The sequence below is a fragment of the Orcinus orca genome, chromosome 8 (genome assembly GCF_937001465.1).
Source record: "Orcinus orca chromosome 8, mOrcOrc1.1, whole genome shotgun sequence".
NCBI classification, from domain to species: domain Eukaryota; kingdom Metazoa; phylum Chordata; class Mammalia; order Artiodactyla; family Delphinidae; genus Orcinus; species Orcinus orca.
The window spans coordinates 64,695,794-64,717,760 of NC_064566.1; the positions used below are offsets into that span (position 1 = coordinate 64,695,794).

Sequence of the window (21,967 nt, forward strand, 5' to 3'; positions counted from 1 at the left end):
ACATCCTGAGGTACACGTGGAATACAGCAGAGAAGGCCTCAGTCATCTTTCTTCTTTAATTAATTAATTAATTTTATACTGGAAAGAAGTTACTGTCCTTAATACCTTCCTTGCCATATCACTCCAAGTAAAATAATCCACCCTCCCTTGGAGGGCTGGACGCACTGCCAGAAGATACCTTCCATTTGAGCTTAGAGTTATTGTTGCAAATCTGCTAAATATTAGGTTTGCCAAATCCTTCCTGAGAATAGCTATCACATTTCTGGTGAGACACTTGTTGAAAGAAAAGTTTTCCCTGCTTTTGCAGTGGTCAGCTGAAAGGCAACATGTTTAAGATAGAGTGTGTCATTCCTTTCTCACCGTTCCTCTCTTGACTTAACCTCTATCTCTGAGACCACCCTTCATTTATTCATCCTGGTTTAAGATGAAGGCATCTCTCAGGGCTTGAGCAAGTATAATATTTACCTACAAAATGACAAAGAAGAATAAAACGGACCAGGGCCTGAAAAATGAACACACCACAAGGAGAAACACAGGAAGGACATCTTGAGGGAGGAAGTATAGAGCAGTTAAGAGCTGTGGTTCTACAACATAGAGACCTGGGTTCAAATCCCAAGTAAATGCTCTTTGTAAGCAAAAATACTACAACCTCTCTTCTTTTTATCCTTATCTCGATCAAATGTTTGGTGGGTTGAGATGGTGTGTTCATCTTCTATGGCAGAATTTTCTCACTCACGTGGGCCTCCAGTTATGATCCTACCTTCCCATTTGCTGCCCTCCTCCTTTTCTGAAATAAGAATTCATCCAATTTCTGATCCATCAATGAGCCCCATTCTTATTGTAAGTTAAGACTATATATTTAACAAGTTCCTATTGGAACTTATCACTGGGTTCCTGTTGGGTGGGGCTAGTACACAATGGGCTCAGCCTGTTGTCTTGAAACTGAGGGGCAGTGCTCTTACCTTGTCTCACAACTTCAATGTGCCCCCACTCCCTGGGCCTTCCCTGCCTTTTACTACTCCTTTTGATTCTTCAAAGTTCAGCTCAAGTTCTGAAAGCTTCTGAGATACCCTCAGAATTCTCTCCCTCCTCCAAAGCCCATCACATTCATTTGGTGGTGGGGAAGAAAGCATAAAGGAGTTGGCATGTCGTAGTGCAGACTTTCTCCACCTTGGCACTGTTGACATTTGGCGCTGGATAATTCTTCATCGTGGAGTGCGTCTCCTCCCCCAGTGTGACAACCCAAATGTCTACAAACATTGCTGGATGTCCCATGAGGGACAAAAATCACTTCTGGTTCAGACCCACTGTTGAAGCGTGATCCTCATGTATCAGGTAATGTGCTAGACTCTATGCAGACTCTATTCATGGCCACATCCTATTTTTTTACCTTTTTCTTCTTTTTGCTTCAGTTTGCTCACTTATTTCTAACTTATTTTGTACTGCACCTTTACCATTGTAAACCTTTTTTTACAAGGCAGGTAATATACAATCACTCACGGCTTCTTTGAAACTTTTTTTTTTTCTTAAGGGTGAGGGAGCAGCAAGGAATGCTTAAATTCAGAGGTCACCCTCAGATGCTCAAAATCCATAGACAGACCTTGGCCACCACTCGCCTCCCAACACGGGCACCCCGCTCTGGCCATGTCCGTGTCTCCAGCCCTGGCTTTGGCCACGCTGCCCTTGGCATCACCTTTTAACAAGTGAACACTGAAGACTAGAGATCTATGTTCAGACTATGTTTAGACTAAGGTCTAAATGACAAACCCTGGAGGATCAAAAATATCGGAGTTCATGATATCTTTAGCGCTGTTTTGTTTACTTTCTCTCCATAGACCCATCCTTGTTACTCCACTGAATTTTAGTCTACAGAACTGGGATTGTGTCTCTTGGGAATACTGTGCATTTCTTATGGTGGCATAGGAATGGTTATCTACAGGGAAAACAGGCTTTTCTTTTAGCTCTCCAGAAACCCCAAGAATGAGAGAATGGGGGGTATAAAAATCTGATACTAAAAGTATTCATTTTCTATCATTTATCTTATACTTCACTTGAAACTGTTCAATACTTTTGAAGCTGCAGAAAATACATTACAAGAAAAAAACAAATCATCTCAATCATTACTTTAATGCACAGCCTTAGCTTCCTGGCATTCCCCTCATTTCCCCAGGGGAAGGCTATTTCTCCAAGTTATTTATTTTCAATTGATTTGCTAGGATTTCAATCTCTTTAGACCTTTTGCATTACAGGAAGAAACAAGTCTGCTTTTTTCCCCTCAACTTGGGGGGTTTGGAGTTTATCACAGTCTTTCCTTATTTAACTACCTATAGAATTGAATTTGAATCCTATAAATTGCCTTTTAGGACCAAAAGTTCAAAATCAAAGTGTATCAGCATCACATCCTCAAAATCGGAGAAGGAGAGGTTAAGTTTCTTACTTCTGCTAGCTCCTCAAAGGCATGTGGGGAAAAGGGATCTTGATAAATGGACTTCTGAAAGGAGAAATGAAGACACCAACAAAGGCACGTGTTGCATGTTCTGTCCAAGGGCTAGTTTATCTCCTGCAATTTTGGTTTGCTGTCATCAAGAGGACATTGTGCAGGGCAGCCCTAATGTCTGCTGAGGATTCAATTATTTTACAGTCCAGGCGATTTTAGGCAAATCCACTTTGAATCAGAACTACAATTCAATGAAGTCAGTATTTTACAGCTAATGAAATTAAGACCTAATGGCTAACTAATGCACAACCAACGTACAATTTCCAGTCCATGCACTTCCCATCAGAGCTGAAGAATTTGTTATGTCTAAAGCTCTCCTGTCTTGGTCAGGAAGTCTCTACTTAACTTTAGGCCAAAAATAAATCTTTATTACAGTTAAGAAATATAAATATTAACATCACTATATTTAGAGGAAAACTGTTAGATTAATCCTCCGAAACCAGAGCACTTGCCATCAAGAGTTCAGAATAGGATTTCTGAGAACTGGAAAGGATCTTAGAAATGATTTTACAGTATGAGGTCAGGTTGTCTCATAACATTTATATTTCTTTCTCCATTTTTCTTAATTGGGAGGCAGCAGGTACAGTAGAAAGTTCTTGACGCACTGGGGTCTAGATTTATCTTTATTAGCCGGAACCCCAGGCATGTTATTTCACCTCACTGAACCCATTTTTATTTTAATGACAGAGGTGGACTAGATAACCTTCCAGCTCTATTGTTATGTGAATCTGCTATGCTTATCCTGATAGGAAAATCCTGATTAGGAAAATCAAATTGTTACAATGTTAGCTTAACCTTTAGTTTTTGGGGTTTTTTTTTGCTTCAAAGTTACTTGCTGTCAGCTGGGTCTTGATTTTCATCTCTGCTGTAGCAATCTAAACCTGATCGCCTCTCACACTTATTCTTTCCACACAGGCAGCAGCAGAGGCAATGATGTGGTGCAGGTTGTAAAAACTTCTGTACCAGAAAATCAAAATCAACTCCCTAATTCATAACGTTTTCGAAGATTTTTCTCCATGGGTTTCTTTGCTCCATGTTCCTCTGTTGTTTTTTTCTCCCTTTAAAAAAAATTTCCAAAGCCCCTCCTGTACCCTCTCAGAGTAGAGCTTGTTTATTAATAGAATACATGTGAGCTGCTTCCTCATAGCAAAAGATTACAATTTGAATTGGGAAAAAGATGACTTGAACAGTAACTAATATTTATATACCCTTACTACGTCCCAAGCACTGGTGTACCTACTTTCCATATATGAAGGCGTTTAACCCTTCAGAGCTCTGTGAAGTGGATACACATATCCCTTACTATGCAAATCTATTCGGTTCCTGAGGTCAGTGTTTAGAAGTCAGAGTTCAGTGAGCAAGTTTGAATGGTCAGGGAAACTTCATTATCTGAATTTACGTTAGTTTACCCACTTGGGATGGGGTAAGTCCTGACCTGAAACCAAATAAATGTCATTCAAAAGTGTAAACCCTTTTGGTTCCTTTATTATAATAGCAAGAGTTTAGGGAGAGTTCAGAAGTGATAGATATTTATCCCATTATCCCCAGTTTACAGATGAGGAAACAGAAGCACTGGTAGGTTAAGTAAACTGCCCGAGTTCTCATGGCTCGTGTGGCAGAGCGAGCAATCTTACCCAGGCACTGAGGCACCAGGGTCAGGACCAGGCTTGTGCTAGATGGCCCAGCTAAACTTATTTTTTGCTTTGTGGCCAATGGTGTCATCCACGCACATCACTACTGTAGCTTTTCTGGGCATGTGTTTGGGGAGGTTAGCCAGAGTTCCCAACCCATTTTTTTCCAGAGCTCATTTGCTCAACAGACTTTGATGATATGTTCTGTTAGCACCAATACAAACAAGTTTCAGACAATGAAACTTGCTTTTTGTATAGCTTAACAGTTTAATTACATGGCTTAAGGAACCATGATTTAGTCAACGTCTTGAATGAATTCCACCACTGTGGATGAAATGGTGATCTTTCTCTTGTAGAGCAAGAGGAAAAGCAGACCTCCCACAGCAGAAAATGCAAGTTGAAGGGCAGTGTAACCTGAGCTCTCTGGGCAATCCTGCGTGCACCTCTGAAAACTTAGGCCCTTTTCAAACCATTGCTTGTCCTCAACTAATCATGCTTGTGAGACCTGCTTCCCATTGCCAGTTAAGTTCACAACTATAGTCCTTAGTCCTTCAATATTTCCTAGATTATTTAAAGAATGATACGAGCAACGATTTTCCTTCAGAGCTCAGCCAGGGCCCCCGTGAAATTGTGCAAAAGCATGGGTGCTCTTCACCTTCAGGACGTGCTCTCACATGTGTCAACTGACTGCTGTCCAAGTAAACACCAGAGGATGAGCTCACACTTAATGGGTTAAAGAAAATCTTAGCTATTAAGTTGACAGGTAGTATATCTTTATAAATGTTAGTGAAAAATAAATTCCTGCTTGATTTCAAAGTCTATTTACACTTTCATGTAGCAACAAGGCTAGGCATAAATTAGGATTATAATTATTACATTCCACCAGTAACAGTAACAAGGAAAATATACCTCCTTGGAGGCCTTCCAGATAATAAGAACTCTGGCTATGCCTGCCATTCAGAGTGTCTGCTTCTTTGTCATCATGTGGTAAAAAGGTCAAAGGTATGCGGCCATGTACCAGGAGGCCCAAGAAGCCACACTTTAAATACGAGGCAAACTCCTCGAATAACCCTTCAGTTTAAGAAGAGTAAAAATGTCATTGTAGGGCTTCCCTGGTGGCACAGTGGTTGAGAGTCCGCCTGCTGATGCAGGGTACACGGGTTCGTGCCCCAGTCCAGGAAGATCCCACATGCCGCGGAGCGGCTGGGCCCGTGAGCCATGGCCGCTGAGCCTGTGCGTCCGGAGCCTGTGCTCTGCAATGGGAGAGGCCACAACAGTTGAGAGGCCTGCGTACCACAAAAAAAAAAGAAAAAAAAAAAGAAAAACAGTCATTGTAGTGAATTGCAATACAAAAAGTACATGAGGTTTAAGACAAAACTGAGACTTCACATGTCAATGTGAAATTTCCAACTATGCATCTAGTACCCCTGGTGATTTGGGGTACTCTGGTGGAAAGCACAGAGATTCAGTGTCTAAGTCACTCAAGGAGAACCAGACTTAGAAAATCTAGGTTCTAATCTAGACTCATCATTTACCAGCTGTGTGACCTTGGATGAGTCACTTGCCCTCTGTATAAGCCTCAGTGTCTTTTTCTGGTTAAGAGGAAGTTACACTGAACCATCTTCAAGGTCCCTTTCAGCTCTAAAAGCCTTCTAGTTCTTGTTTATGGTTTAGAGCTCTAATTTTGCCTAATCTATTATTTCTAATGGATCCTATCTGTTTACTCAGTGTGGAGATTTCATATCACTGTGAAATATCCCTTGGAGATCCCAAAGATCTGACCAAATATAAACTGCTAATATTCCACGAATTAGGCTATTACTGCTCAGCCAATGAAGGCTAACCAATACTTCCAAATGCAAGATACACCATAAGAAGTTTTAACCAATAACCAGACTCTTATCAAAACTCCTGTATCTTTTCTGTATAATCTCTGTTTCATCAAATCTTCAGAAGATAACTTCAGGGTTCACTAGACATTAACTGAGTATACCCCCTATTGTAAACGTTCATAATTTTGTTGTTTTTAGTTGAAATACCCTGATTTTCCTTTTTAAAGTATTTACATAAGTGAGAGAAGTAAATACAACTGAAGGAGTCAAGATTAAAAATTCTCTTAAGCACATACATAAATTTCATAATACATATCACCTGAATATTTACAAAAACTTTTTAAATTTAATAATCATTGCCATATTTTCTCATGATTTGTACAATTAAAAAATAAGCCTGTGCATTCACACAGACTTTTAAAAATACAGCATCTGTTTGAATCACAAATGATTAGCAAAATCCATTACTTCATAGTTTACCATCATCCATAAAAACCTCATTTCACTGAATATTTAGGACAAAGCAGGCTGGTGTTCAATGAGAAAGTATATTACGGTCAAGGGCAGCTTTAATTTTAAAGGCACAAATCTTCATAGGGATCTATTTGTAACCTTTTGACATTGCAGTAGCAATACGGTAAGTCTCTAGTCTGTGAATTAGTCAGTTTCCTTTCATGACTCATGGTGATCAGTCTGAAACGCTGGGAGGTACACCCTACAATTTAGGAATTGGTGTGGCCGCCAGTGCTATGCTTTCAATTGCACACTCATCGGTTCCTCTGCGGATCCGGAAGTAACCACCCTCACCCCAGCCAGAGCCCCAGCTGTTTTTAACAATCCAGTAATCCAGTCCAGAGGCCAAGTCAGTGCCATAGCCCACCAGCAGGACAGCGTGATTGGTCAGCTCAAAGGGGTTGAAAGGGTCTCTCAGACCAGTGTGGTGGTAGATCCCCTTGTGGTAGTGGAAGAAGTCATCGTAGACTTCAAACGCAACTGCCATGGGCCCATGATGGACCAGCTCAAGCTTCATCAGGGCTTCATTGCAGCCCCCATAGAAACCTCCCACATAGTGGTACTCGGAGGAGTAGTAACGGAAGCAGTCCTCTTTCAGTTTGCATGGAGAATCTGTGCCTGTGTAGGGGAAGCAGGCCTCTTCCACCAGCCCAAAATCTTGGGCATACTTTCCTGCGATGAGGTAAGGGAAGCCACCTTCACAGCCTGAGGATGAAGAACACACAGAGTTATTATTACCCTCTATTAGAAAGGGGTACAAAACAAACTGTCCCATTTCATATTTTTCTTTTCTACGCCATTAATTATTCTTTATGTCACCCCTAGAAGTTGTTTCTTAGCTTAAATACCACTTCATGCATCCATCCATCAGCCATCTATTTGACAGACATTTATCCGGCACCTCCTATGGAAGGTAGCTTCGTGGGTGGGAGGCTCTGAAGCCTGACTATATAGGCTCAACCCAAAACTGGGTTAAGAATCGATAATTTCTCTGTACCTCTGTTTACTTATCTGTAAAATAGAGATAGCAATAGCACCTTCCTTGTAGGATTAAATGAATTACTTCATGTAAAAGCAATAAAATTTCGCTATTATTGTCATTATTAAATAGCCAGACACTTCCTCAAGGAAGTCTTCTCTGACCGCCTCTTGCAGAAAAGTCTAAATTAGGTCCCCATATCCTTCCTCCAGTCCTGGCCCTATTACAAGCATATCTCAGAGACACTGCAGGTTCAGTTCCAGACTACCACAATAAAGCAAATATCACAATAAAGTCACACAAACGTTTTGGTTTCCTAGTGCATATAAAAGTTATGTTTACAGTCTACTGTAGTCTATTAAGTGTGCATTTTGTCTAAAAAACAGTACACACACCTTAATTTTAAAATGCTTTATTGCTAAAAAAACCGCTAACCATCACCAGAGCATTCAATGAGTTATAATCGTTTTGCTGGTAGAGGGTTGGAAATATTTCAAGAATTACCAAAATGTGATAAAGAGACATGAAGTGAGCAAATCCTGTTGCAAAAATGGCACTGACAGACCTGCTCGATGCAGGGTTGCCACGAACCTTCAATTTGTAAAAAACAAAAAACAAAAAACCATGCTGTATCTGAGAAGCACAATAAAATGAGGTATGCCTGTATACACATCCAGAACCCTTTTTCTTCATTGTTCTTATAATTATTTAATCTCTATTTTCCTCACGTAACTGTAAGCTTCATGAGGGTAAGGACTCTCTTGATACTTCAGAGTCCCCAGGGCCCAAAAGTCACAATGTCAGAGTTTAATAAGTATTTCAGAAAGAAGGAAAGGCTCACTGACAATCATTCACCAGCAGTTTCACTGGTGGACTGAGAAAGTCTCTAGTAGCCAAACCTGGGGTTGACAGCAGAAAACTTTAAAATGAGAATGTTTCTGCCTGAATCAACGGCAGCCGGGCTTTCTACACACCTTACGTATAGCCTGTTCTAGAAGCCTACGTACACAATTTTTAAATCCTTCTGGAGAGAAACCAGTTTTGTATGATTTCAATAAGAATTAGGTTTCAGAATGAGACCTTATTTGGGACTGAGATTCATGCTTAGAAGCTGAGTGGCCTTCAAAATTCTATAGAACAACTTCATGTCTGTTCCTTGTCTATAAATAGGATAACAGCTACTCTTTCAGGGTTTGAGCACTGTTGGGTAATGCATGTAAGAGGCTCCTAAGAGCCAGTGCTTACTCAAAATATAGCAATTATTGACATGTTGCTGGATGGTACAGTGAATTCCATGAGAAACCACTCGATAATAAGTGATACGGCCAGAAGTTGCACCCAGGATTGTTTTTTTTTCTGAATTTTTGAATTTTATTTTATTTATTTTTGTATACAGCAGGTTCTTATTAGTCATCAGTTTTATACACATCAGTGTATACATGCCAATCCCAATCGCCCAATTCATCACACCACCACCCCCACCTCCCCCACCACTTTCCCACCTTGGTGTCCATAAGTTTGTTCTCTACATCTGTGTCTCAATTTCTGCCCTGCAAACCAGTTCATCTGTACCATTTTTCTAGGTTCCAAATATATGCATTAATACACGATATTTGTTTTTCTCTTTCTGACTTCACTCTGTATGACAGTCTCTAGATCCACCCACGTCTCAACAAATGACCCAATTTCGTTCCTTTTTATGGCTGAGTAATATTCCATTGTATATATGTACCACATCTTCTTTATCCATTCGTCTGTCAATGGGCATTTAGGTTGCTTCCATGACCTGGCTATTGTAAATAGTGCTGCAAAGAACATTGGGGTGCATGTATCTTTTTGAATTATGGCTTTCTCTGGGTATATGCCCGGTAGTGGGATTGCTGGGTCATATGGTAGTTCTATTTTTAGTTTTTTAAGGAACCTCCATACTGTTCTCCATAGTGGCTGTATCAATTTACATTCCCACCAACAGTGCCAGAGGGTTCCCTTTTCTCCACACCCTCTCCAGCATTTGTTGTTTGTAGATTTTCTGATGATGCCCATTCTAACTGGTGTGAGGTGATACATCATTGTGGTTTTGATTTGCATTTCTCTAATAATTAGTGATGTTGAGCAGCTTTTCATGTGCCTCTTGGCCATCTGTATGTCTTCTTCGGAGAAATGTCTATTTAGGTCTTCTGCCCATTTTTTGACTGGGTTATTTAGTTTTTTAACATTCAGCTGCATGAGCTGTTTATATATTTTAGAGATTAATCCTTTGTCCGTTGATTCATTTGCAAATATTTTCGCCCATTCTGAGGATTATCTTTTCGTCTTGTTTATTGTTTCCTTTGCTGTGCAAAAGCTTTTAAGTTTCATTAGGTCCCATTTGTTGATGTTTGTTTTTATTTCTATTACTCTAGGAGGTGGATCAAAACAGATCTTGCTGTGATGTATGTCAAAGAGTGTTCTTCCTATGTTTTCCTCTAAGAGTTTTATAGTGTCCAGTCTTACATTTAGGTCTCTAATCCATTTTGACTTTACTTTTGTGTATGGTGTTAGGGAGTGTTCTAATTTCATTCTTTTACACGTAGCTGTCCACTTTTCCCAGCACCACTTATTGAAGAGACTGTCTTTTCTCCATTGTATATCCTTGCCTCCTTTGTCATAGCTTAATTGACCATAAGTGCGTGGGTTTATCTCTGGGCTTTCTATCTTGTTCCATTGATCTATATTTCTATTTTGTGGCAGTACCATATTGTCTTGATTACTGTAGCTTTTTGTATAGTCTGAAGTCAGGGAGCCTGATTCCTCCAGCTCTGCTTTTTTCCCTCAAGACTGCTTTGGGTATTCAGGGTCTTTTGTGTCTCCATACAAATTTTAAGGTATTTTGTTCTAGTTCTGTGAAAAATGCTATTGGTAATTTGATAGGGATTGCATTGAGTCTGTAGATTGCTTTGGGTAGTATAGTCATTTTTACAATATTGATTCTTCCAATCCCAGAACATGGTATCTCTCTCCATCTGTTGGTATCATCTTTAATTTCTTTCATCAGTGTCTTAGAGTTTTCTGCTTACAGGTCTTTTCTCTCCCTAAGTAGGTTTATTCCTAGGTATTTTACTCTTTTTGTTGCAATGGTAAAAGGGAGTGTTTCCTTAATTTCTCTTTCAGATTTTTCATCATTAGTATATAGGAATGCAAGAGATTTCTGTGCATTAATTTTGTATCCTGCAACTTTACCAAATTCATTGATTAGCTCTATTAGTTTTCTGGTAGCATCTTTAGGATTCTCTATGTATAGTATCATGTCATCTGCAAACACTGACAGTTTTACTTCTTCTTTCCAGATCAGGATTCCTTTTATTTCTTTTTCTTCTCTGATTGCTGTGGCTAAAACTTCCAAAGCTATGTTGAGTAATAGTACTGAGAGTGGGCAACCTTGTGTTGTTCCTGATCTTAGAGGAAATGGTTTCAGTTTTTCACCATTGAAAATGATGTTTGCTGTGGGTCTGTCATATATAGCCTTTATTATGTCGAGGTAGGTTCCCTCTATGCCCACTTTCTGGAGAATTTTGATCATAAATGGGTATTGAATTTTTTCAAAAGCTTTTTCTGAATCTATTGAGATGATCATATGTTTTTTATTCTTCAATTTGTTAATATAGTGTATCACATTGATTGATTTGCATATATTGAAGAATCCTTGCATCCCTGGGATAAATCCCAGTTGATCATGGTGTATGATCCTTTTAATGTGTTGTTGGATTCTGTTTGCTAGTATTTTGTTGAGGATTTTTGCATCTATATTCATCAGTGATATTGGTCTGTAATTTTCTTTCTTTTTTTTTTTTTTGCAGTATGCGGCCTCGCACTGTTGTGGCCTCTCCCATTGCGGAGCACAGGCTCTGGATACGCAGGCTCAGTGGCCATGGTTCACGGGCCTAGCTGCTCCGTGGCATATGGGATCTTCCCAGACCGGGGCACAAAACCGTGTCCCCTGCATCAGCAGGCAGACTCTCAACCACTGCGCCACCAGGGAAGCACTGTAATTTTCTTTTGTTGTAGCATCTTTGTCCAGTTTTGGTATCAGGGTGATGGTGGCCTCATAGAATGAGTTTGGGAGTGTTCCTTCCTTTGCAACATTTTGGAAGAGTTTGAGAAGGATAGGTGTTTGCTCTTCTCTAAATGTTTGATAGAATTCACCTGTGAAGCCATCTGGTCCTGGACTTTTGTTTGTTGGAAGATTTTTAATCACAGTTTCATTACTTGTGATTGGTCTGTTCATATTTTCTATTTCTTCCTGGTTCAGTCTTGGAAGGTCATACCTTTCTAAGAATTTGTCCATTTCTTCCAGGTTGTCCATTTTATTGGCATAGAGTTGCTTGTAGTAGTCTCTTAGGATGCTCTGTATTTCTGCGGTGTCTGTTGCAACTTCTCCTTTTTCATTTCTAATTTTATTGATTTGAGTCCTCTCCCTCTTTTTCTTGATGAGTCTGGCTAATGGTTTATCAATATGGTTTATCTTCTCAAAGAACCAGCTTTTAGTTTTATTGATCTTTGCTATTGTTTTCTTTGTTTCTATTTCATTTATTTCTGCTCTGATCTTTATGATTTCTTTCCTTCTGCTAACTTTGGGTTTTGTTTGTTCTTCTTTCTCTAGTTCCTTTAGGTGTAAGGTAAGATTGTTTATTTGAGATTTTTCCTGTTTCTTGAGGTAGGCTTGTATAGCTATAAACTTCCCTCTTAGAACTGCTTTTGCTGCAGTTTTGGATAGTCGTTTCATTTTCATTTGTCTCTAGGTATTTTTTGATTTCCTCTTTGATTTCTTCAGTGATCTCTTTGTCTAAATGCATTGTTTTGCCTCCATGTGTTTGTGTTTTTTACGTTTTTTTCCCTGTAATTCATTTCTAATCTCATAGCATTGTGGTCAGAAAAGATGCTTGATACGATTTCAATTTTCTTAAATTCACTTAGGCTTGATTTGTGACCCAAGATGTGATCTATCCTGGAGAATGTTCCATGCACACTTGAGAAGAAAGTGTAACCTGCTGTTTTTCGATGGAATGTCCTATAAATATCAATTAAATCTATCTGGTCTATTGTGTTATTTAAAGCCTGTGTTTCCTTATTAATTTTCTGTTTTGATGATCCATCCATTGGTGTAAGTGAGGTGTTAAAGTCCCCCACTATTATTGTGTTATTGTCGATTTCCTCTTTTATAGCTGTTAGCAGTTGCCTTATGTATTGAGGTGCTTCTATGTTGGGTGCATATATATTTATAATTGTTATATCTTCTTCTTGGATTGATCCCTTGGTCATTATGTAGTGTCCTTCCTTGTCTCTTGTAACATTCTTTATTTTAAAGTCTATTTTATCTGATATGGGTATTGCTACTGCACCTTTCTTTTGATTTCCATTTGTATGGAATATCTTTTTCCATCTCCTCACTTTCAGTCTGTATGTGTCCCTAGGTCTAAAGTGGGTCTCTTGTAGACAGCATATATACGGGTCTTGTTTTTGTATCCATTCAGCAAGCCTGTGTCTTTTGGTTGGAGCATTTAATCCATTCACGTTTAAGGTAATTATCGATATGTATGTTACTATGACCATTTTCTTAATTGTTTTGGGTTTGTTTTTGTAGGTCCTTATCTTCGCTTGCATTTCCCACTTAGAGAAGTTCCTTTAGCATTTCTTGTAGAGCTGGTTTGGTGGTGCTGATATCTCTTAGCTTTTGCTTGTCTGGAAAGCTTTTGATTTCTCCATCGAGTCTGAATGAGATCCTTGCCAGGTAGAGTAATCTTGGTTGTAAGGTTCTTCCCTTTCATCACTTTAAGTATATCATGCCACTCCCGTCTGGCTTGTAGAGTTTCTGCTGAGAAATCATCTGTTAACCTTATGGGAGTTCCCTTGTGTGTTATTTGTCATTTTTCCCTTGCTGCTTTCAATAATTTTTCTTTGTCTTTAATTTTTGCCAGTTTGATTACTATGTGTCTCAGTGTGTTTCTCCTTGGATTTATCCTGTATTGGACTCTCTGTGCTTCCTGGACTTGGGTGGCTGTTTCCTTTCCCATGTTAGGGAAGTTTTTGACTCTTCAAATATTTTCTCGGGTCCTCTCTCCCTTCTCCTTCTGGGACCCCTGTAATGCGAATGTTGTTGCATTTAATGTTGTCCCCATGGTCTCTTAGGCTGTCTTCTTTTCATTCTTTTTTCTTTATTCTGTTCCGCAGCGGTGAATTCCACCATTCTGTTTTCCAGGTCACTTATCCGTTCTTCTGCCTCAGTTATTCTGCTATTGATTCCTTCTAGTGTAGTTTTCATTTCAGTTATTGTATTGTTCATCTTTGTTTGTTTGTTCTTTAATCCTTCTAGGTGTTTTATAAACATTTCTTGCATCTTCTCGATCTTTGTCTCCACTCTTTTTCCACGGTCCTGGATCATCTTCGCCCTCATTATTCTGAATCCTTTTCTGGAAGGTTGCCTATCTCCACTTCATTTAGTTGTTTTTCTGGGGTTTTATCTTGTTCCTTCATCTGGTACATAGATAGCCCTCTGCCTTTTCATGTTGTCTATCTTTCTGTGAATCGCACCCAGGTTTTCTGACAGAAGACATTATGATCTCTCTACTATCCCATCCTTTTGCCTTTGCCAACAATGGCAAACTACACACAGGTAAACAGTGCCTGAAATACAACACATACCTTGAGCATACTGGCTGCAAGACACAACCTCCTGAGGACTCAAGATTGGGGTCTGGGTATTGTTGGTTAGTATACGGATTCTTGCTTCCATCATCCCCATAGAAGCAAATGAGTAGCAGCTTCCACAAGACCCTGGTAATAGAAAAGAAGGATATATAACCCAAGAGACCTTTGACGCACTCAAAAAGAATCATAGAAACCTTAAGTGCATGACATACATTAATATATTTATATTGAGTGTTGCGGTTTTTGTTCATAAGGATCAGCACAATAAAGAAGATTCAATCAAAGAATGCTACTGACCTTATAGGCAAACATTAAGATTTTAGTTTTTTCACCAAAAGGCAATCATTACTATATGGGGCTTTCCTTGAAAATATTTTGGGAGAAAAAAACCTAACTTCTGCAAAGCATTTGACAATATTCTTTTTTTTTTTAACATCTTTATTGGCGTATAATTGCTTTACAATGGTGTCTTAGTTTCTGCTTTATAACAAAGCGAATCAGCTATACATATACATATATCCCCATATCTCCTCCCTCTTGTGTCTCCCTCCCACCCTCCCTATCCCACCCCTCTAGGTGGTCACAAAGCACCCAGCTGATCTCCCTGTGCTATGCGGCTGCTTCCCACCGGCTATCTATTTTACATTTGGTAGTGTATATGTGTCCATGCCACTCTCTCACTTCGTCCCAGCTTACCCTTCCCCCTCTCTGTGTCCTCAAGTCCATTCTCTATGTCTGCATCTTTATTCCTGTCCTGCCCCTAGGTTCTTCAGATCCTTTTTTTTATATTCCATATATATATGCATTAGCATACAGTATTTATTTTTCTCTTTCTGACTTACTTCACTTTGTATGATAGTCTCTAGGTCCATCCACCTCACTACAAATAACTCAATTTCGTTTCTTTTTATGGCCGAGTAATATTCCATTGTGTATATGTGCCACATCTTCTTTATCCATTCATCTGTCGATGGACACTTAGGTTGCTTCCATTTGGCAGTATTCTTAATGCAGAAATGATTTACATTTGCAACATTCTGAGCCATCAAATTGAGAGAAAATAATGGAGGGATACATATAAGCTAAGCTTTTAAATATCTCCAGAGAGGCATTTTCTAAAGCCCTTGTTGGGTGGAATTAACCCTAATAATGGCTCAGGTATGGGTGTATTATAGTAGAGAGTTGGATTCAACCAGGGTCAAGGAGGCAAAATACAACAAAGTCCAAGGAGGTAAGAGAGTAATTACAATGATAGATATGGTATTTAAGGTGGCCAGTAAGGAAGTAAAGATATAAAGCACATGGAGGTAGTGAAATGGAAAATGAATTGAAATGTAGCTGTATGGAGGTAGGGGAGAAGGGAAAGGAAAACAGCTTTATTTAATATGTAAATGCTCTGGCAAGACAAAATAAATTTACTTAAGAAGCATATGCTAGGAATATAGTTGCTCCTTCAAGAGAAGAAAAATATTGTATTATGAGGTAATTTATATAAAAATATTTTTATCTGTTTCTTCAATATGTGTGAGTAGAAGAAATATACAGAATAAAATATGGAATGTATGTAACAAAACTGGGATTTCCACTTGTTACAATTCTAGAAAGAAATGAGCATAACTTAATCTTCCCATTATGATACAGCCTCTTTCACCTCTGCCGCTGATACAAATTCTACATGGAGATATGCTTGTACCAAACCTGAGACACTGGTATTAAATGAAGTTGACATGTTACTCAAGTTACTAATATTAATTAGTTACCAAATTACTTGAATGGTAAGCACTCCCTTGTGCACGTAAAGTAAGATGAACGAACAGACAATATTACAATTCAAAACACTCATTCTACATAAAGAGAATGCTGCCTTTGTTCTCTTTAATAAGTCTGAATTTAGTTAGTGAATGTCTTCCTCCAAAAAGTATTAAGAAGAACACTGTCCATTAAAAATATGAGGGGCACTGTTTTTCTCTTCTCCTGGTAACTGTTCATTCATGTCCCTCCCTGAGTACAAAGGAAAGCCAGGATACTCTATGCTCAGCCTCTAACATTCTTAAGCCTACTTGAACTACTTAATACCGTTTTCCTCAAACTAAATTGTGAATTTCTTTGAGTATTTACAGGAAATCTGTTTTCTTCACCTTGATGCCTGAGGCAATGAAGGAACTCAGTGCATCTTTGTAGAAAGAAAAGTCAAATTATGAATAAGTGGATACATATTTATATCCAGGAAAGAAGGTTATTTCAATGGAAACAGTTAATATTTACTTTTAGTCCATTAGAGCCCTATCACCCTGTAACTGCTACCATTCTGATGGTCCCCAAAATTCTCCCCGTAAACATCTCAGATTTATCCATACTGCTTTTGCCACTGAGGGATCACCTAAATTATGAAGATTAGAAGAGAAACATTTGGAAAGGGGCCTTGGGATTCATCTAGTGTGCAACCTACTCAATAATACATACACTGAGATTCAAAAAGAAGCACTGACCTGTCCAAAGTCACAAAACTAAAGGGTGGCAGGTGCTAGCATCTAAATGTCTCCTAATGCAGAGTACTGTCTTTTTCCATTTATAGATCAGTATCTACTTTAAAGAATTTTCAAATTTCCTTTCCCTGTCTTCTAGTTACTAGATAGAATGAAATTAACGTGCACATTTTGTTTTCAAAACCATCCAAATAATACTATCCTTAGGACTCCTCTTTCAAATGACAGAATGTCAAAGAACTAGATGAGTGACAGTAAATGGCCAAGGCCAGTGTTCCTTTCTTGAGACATCAGGATCTTTCAATAAATAACATCACAAGAGTCTAGAAATGGCCTCAATTTGGCCATTTAGCATTCTTGGCCCAGGGCAGCCACAGAAATAATCTCTCTTGGTATTAACTATTAAATCCTCATCATCTGACCATCCAGCATTGTGGGAGGGACAGGCCACATGTACATTCAAGGGCTCAGAATGTGCTCTGTTAACAGAGAGATCACAGGAATGAGGAATGGAGATAACCTTCCTCAAGCCCTTGATGTTCCCAGAAGGTCAGCTGCCAATGTAAGTAATGCCTCTTCAGAAGTCAGGCCAGAGTCTAGATTCTGTAAATCAACTATACTTCAATAAACAAATAGTAAATAAATAAATAACAAAAATAAATAAAAGGACCATTTTCTCTTAAGAAGAATACAGGGCAATAAAGAAGAAGATGGGGAGACGATCCAGACAGAGCTCTATGGTAATCATATTTCCACAATCTCAAACAGGTATGTGATTGTCAGATGGTTTAACTATATTCAGCTGTAACTTCTAACAGTGGAGAGAACACTGAACTGGGAGTAAGGAGCCAGGATTCTTTTTCCCTTCCCTCCCACCCCGTCACTCAGCTGTGTGACTCTGGGCAAGTCACTTGACCTTTCTGGCATTTCTTTTTATCTTGTGTGTAAAAGGAATAGGGTGGAGCAGTTTAAGGCCCCTGCCTTCCAGTTTTAATATAAACAGTAGTTAGAACAAGACTTAAACAAACTAGATTTTAAAGTTAGGAAAACCCTCTGCATTTCCTAATTAATGTGACCTGAAAGACACTCCCCTTCTCTCTTGAAGACGCAATCATAAATAAAGACAGCACAGCTGGGAGAAGAACAAAGAAAGTCCCACCTCTTGCAACTTCCTAGCTCTCTTCCCTCTCACACATCAAAGTAAATCCTGGCTACATGGCTAGTGCTTAGAGATGTTAACACGTGTAAAGGTAATAATTTGCCCCCATCCCTGCCATACTTTTTTTTCATTAATCTTGATTTGCTCTCCAAATAGAGAAAAGTTGTGAATTCCCTTAACTGTGGGTAATTTTGAATTCTAGGTTATATAGAACACTGGTGTATTTAAGTTAGTGGAAATTTCCAAGTAGCCCAGTTAGTAGGAATAGAAAATAATTTTTTCCCAACCTAAAGTACAGAAAACCAAAAAGAAATCAAAAGAGGAACAACTAAGTACATTATTTTCTCAGACACCTAACAAGATACTACAGATGAGGGATCAGTTTAAAAGCAATTAATCTGTCAAAGCCCTCTGTTTTTAAATTGCCCATGTCTGTACAAACCATATTTATAACACTCAAAGAATATGGAATATTAGAGATGACAATACCTTTTACCAAGCCACAAGAAAATCATTGTCAAAGGATATAGCTTTAGAAAGTCTAATTTCCTTCCCCTGAATAATTATCTCATCAGTAGTCAATCATATATTTTGTGAAGTGAGTGGAACTAAATATTTCTTTCAACCTTTTCCTAAAGAATTTTAAAAACGCCCTGTTAAAGCAGTTATTATACTGTATTTTAATGTTTTGCTTGCAGGTCTTGCTAAACTGTAGTTTCTAGGATGAGGACCATGTCATATTGGTCTTTATATCCTCAGCCATTAAACAAAAATTACTGGACTTCCCTGGTGGCTCAGTGGTTAAGAAGCAGGGGATACGGGTTCAATCCCTGGTCCGGGAAGATCCCACATGTGCAGAGCAACTAAGCCCGTGCGCCACAACTACTGAGCCTGCACGCTCTAGGGCCTGCGTGCCGCAACTACTGAGCCTGTGTGCTGCAACTACTGAAGCGCATGTGCCTAGAGCCGGTGCTTCACAACAAGACGAGCCACCGCAATGAAAAGTCTGCACACTGCAACGAAGAGTAGCCCCGCTCGTCACAACTAAAGAAAGTCCACGCACAGCAGCAAAGACCCAACGCAGCCAAAAAAAAAACTCCTAACATATTAGATACTCTATAAACACTGCAACACAGTGGAAACAACCATGTGCCAAGCCCTCAATAACCAACACTTGACATGCAGTATTTACTTAATCCTCTCCAATAAGGATAGGAAACCTGTTTGATGACAGAATAAATTTTAATCCTCTCTTAATATCAAACCTTTAATCGACTTTCCATTCATTTCTCAATTACCTTCAAATTTCTCTCCTTTCCAATCCCTCCTTTCCAAGGAAGCCATCCCCAGAAAAGGTAGGGATGGATTTCAGGACCCACACTTTCTCTAGAGCCAAAGAGTCTCAGAATAACTGGTACAAAGGAAAGACAAAGAGATGAGACCTCTGGTGTCAGATGAAGGACAGGAACACTGCTGCTGTAAGACCTGCTCAAAGCTCCATATATTCAGAACACTTTGCAAGAATTCAGTCAGGATGAACTGAAGGGTTGGTGGTGAATGTTGAGAAGTGGGAGAGGCTGATTAGCATGGAATTTTAGGAAAGGGGAAGGACAATTTATCTTTGGGTGTTATAAATTTATAATCCTCTCTCAGGAGACACTAATCAGAATGTTTCCAGACAGTAAACACTACACCCATTTTATAGTAACAAAGCAGTCATGTGTACTGTAATTATCTTCAAAATGAGCTTAGAAGTAATAAACCTGAGTATTATATAAATGATTCTCCAATCATTGTTGGCTAAAATTTAGGATAAAATAATTTGCTCTCAAGTGCTATGAGAGGAAACGTTATTAAATCTACTCATCCAAAAATAACATAAAATGCAATTACAGTGATAATTCTGATAAACCTGGGCTCTGCCTCCAGCCCACCATTCAGGAAGCTGAGTTAATACTTACCATTATATGTCTTATCCTGGGGTAAAGTTAATTGAAAGGTCTTTACACAGCTCAAAAAATCTACTTTACCAGAAAAAAATTTAAGGATTCATTTTCTGGGCTCCTAAAGTAATTAAAGACTAAATGATGGGAGGAGGAAATAGGGGTAGAGTGGGCAGACAGGTAGTAAAGAAGGATTCCAGCATAAAGAAGATGTGGTATATATACACAATGGAATATTACTCAACCATAAAAAAGAATGAAATATTGCCATTTTCAGCAACATGATGATCCTAGAGATTATCATACTAAGTAAATCAAAGACAAATATCATATATCACTTACATGTAGAATCTAAAAAATAATACAAATGAACTTATTTACAAAACAGAAACAGACCCACAGACATAGAAAAAAACTGGTTACCAAAGGGGAAAGGGGAGGGATAAATTAGGAGTTTGGGATTAACAGATACACACTACTATATATAAAATAGATAAACAACAAGGACTTACTGTATAGCACAGGGAACTATATTCAATGTCTTTTAATAAACTATAATGGAAAAGAATCTGAAAAGGAATACATATATATAAACTGAGTCACTTTGCTGTACACCTGAAACTAATACAACATTGTAAATCTATTATACTTCAATTTAAAAAAAAAAAAAAAGGATTCCAGCAAACCACTTGCAGAAGGAAGACCAATTTTGGCTGCTCCTAGTCTCTGTGACTAGGAGGGCAAATGAGTTTGGCTTACGTATCACTCTAATTTCATTAGCTACCTGGAACACACTGAGAAGGATACTGAAGAAATGCTGAGCTCTGCTGGAGAGATTATCTACTACCAAAGTCTGTCATGGACACAGAAAGAAGTGAGTATTCATTAGTTATATATTTTCCATTTCTTTACTAAAGTGGATCATAACCTATTCACCTCTGTATCCCCAAAATCTGAGAGCCTGGCACATAGTAAATGTTTAATAAATATTTCAGAATGAATTAATGAAAAAAAAATCAGACTTTTTTTTTTACCTTGGTTTCGAACAGGAGTAACAAAATTGGTACCACGAACATTTCTCCAGTCCCAGGATGCTGGCAAATGCAAAATCTTTTTCTGTATTTCAGCAGTTATTGGTGCAGGTTTGGGCCTAGGAGGGAAATAGACATTTGATGTCAATATATATTCTTTCCTTTGAGGATGATTCCATGATTTCAACCACCTGGCTGGCTAGAATGTAGATTCAGATCCAAAGAGCACTTGTCTAGCAGTGTTTCAATGTGTCTATTATACAAAAATGTGTCTACTATACAATGTGTCAATTATACAACTAAGTTGTATAAATTACCCATTTCTTTTTCAGGATCTAGTAATTTTCCCCAGTGAAATCATGTTGGTTTCGTATATTGCCATTGCTAATTCTAGGATGCCTAAATAGCTGCATTCTCTTACTTTTAATAGATTTTGACCAAGAAAGCAGATGTGAGAAATTGAAGATGGCCTACAAAGGATTTAGAGAAAATAGAGGAATGACTGACGTTTGACTCTGGAGATGGTGGTGATGGTAGCTGTAAAAGAAGTGAAGGCATGGAAATAAAAGATCTAAGTAGAAGCAGGCACACTAGCTCCATAAACAGATGAAAGTAAGACACAAAGATGGCCACCAATGGCTTTACCACTTACTAGCTGTGTAACATTCGTCAAAGACCTTAACATCACAAAACTATGATCACCTCCTATTAAGATGGGTACAATCATGCCTACCGCAAAGGATTGTTATGAACATTCAATGTAATAATGATTAACAAGTGCTTAAAACACGGCCTTGTCTCTGATAAGTCCTTACTAAATTATTAAGCTATTAGGATGATCACCACCACCATCATCATCAATGTCATTAAGACTAAATTGCTGCTGATACATTTAGGTGACTATCTAGCACAAAACAGGCAATTGTTAACTTCCTTCTTCCTAACATCCTATAAAGGCAGAGTGTTTGCCCATCAATGCACACACAGATAAAACAAAAGCAATGTGACAACAAAGCTCAGTGGTGTGAAAATGAAGACAGTGAAAGAGACATCAGGGAGATGGAGAAGTGAGAATTACAAACATCACAGGCACACTATACATTATTGGCTTTCAATCATTTGGGTCCAGATTCTTTTAAGAATCTGCAGAGAGCTCTGGACTCAGATGTCCATAAACAATACGTTTTTCTACAAGAGTTCTTCAGAAACATG

At 38.6% G+C, this 21,967-nt stretch overlaps 1 protein-coding gene across 1 annotated transcript in view; it reads right to left on the minus strand.

The window, feature by feature from the left end:
• Positions 1 to 6,226: 6,226 nt before the first annotated feature.
• The window catches only part of CTSC (cathepsin C), a 40,619-nt gene continuing 24,878 nt past the window's right edge, over positions 6,227 to 21,967 (minus strand). Inside the window, exons 5-7 of the mRNA XM_049713454.1 lie at positions 20,759 to 20,874; positions 14,131 to 14,262; positions 6,227 to 7,178 (exon numbers count right to left, since the gene is read on the minus strand). Of these exons, the coding sequence (XP_049569411.1) occupies positions 6,676 to 7,178; positions 14,131 to 14,262; positions 20,759 to 20,874 (751 nt within the window). The 3' untranslated portion in view covers positions 6,227 to 6,675. The remainder of the gene's footprint in view (positions 7,179 to 14,130; positions 14,263 to 20,758; positions 20,875 to 21,967) is intronic.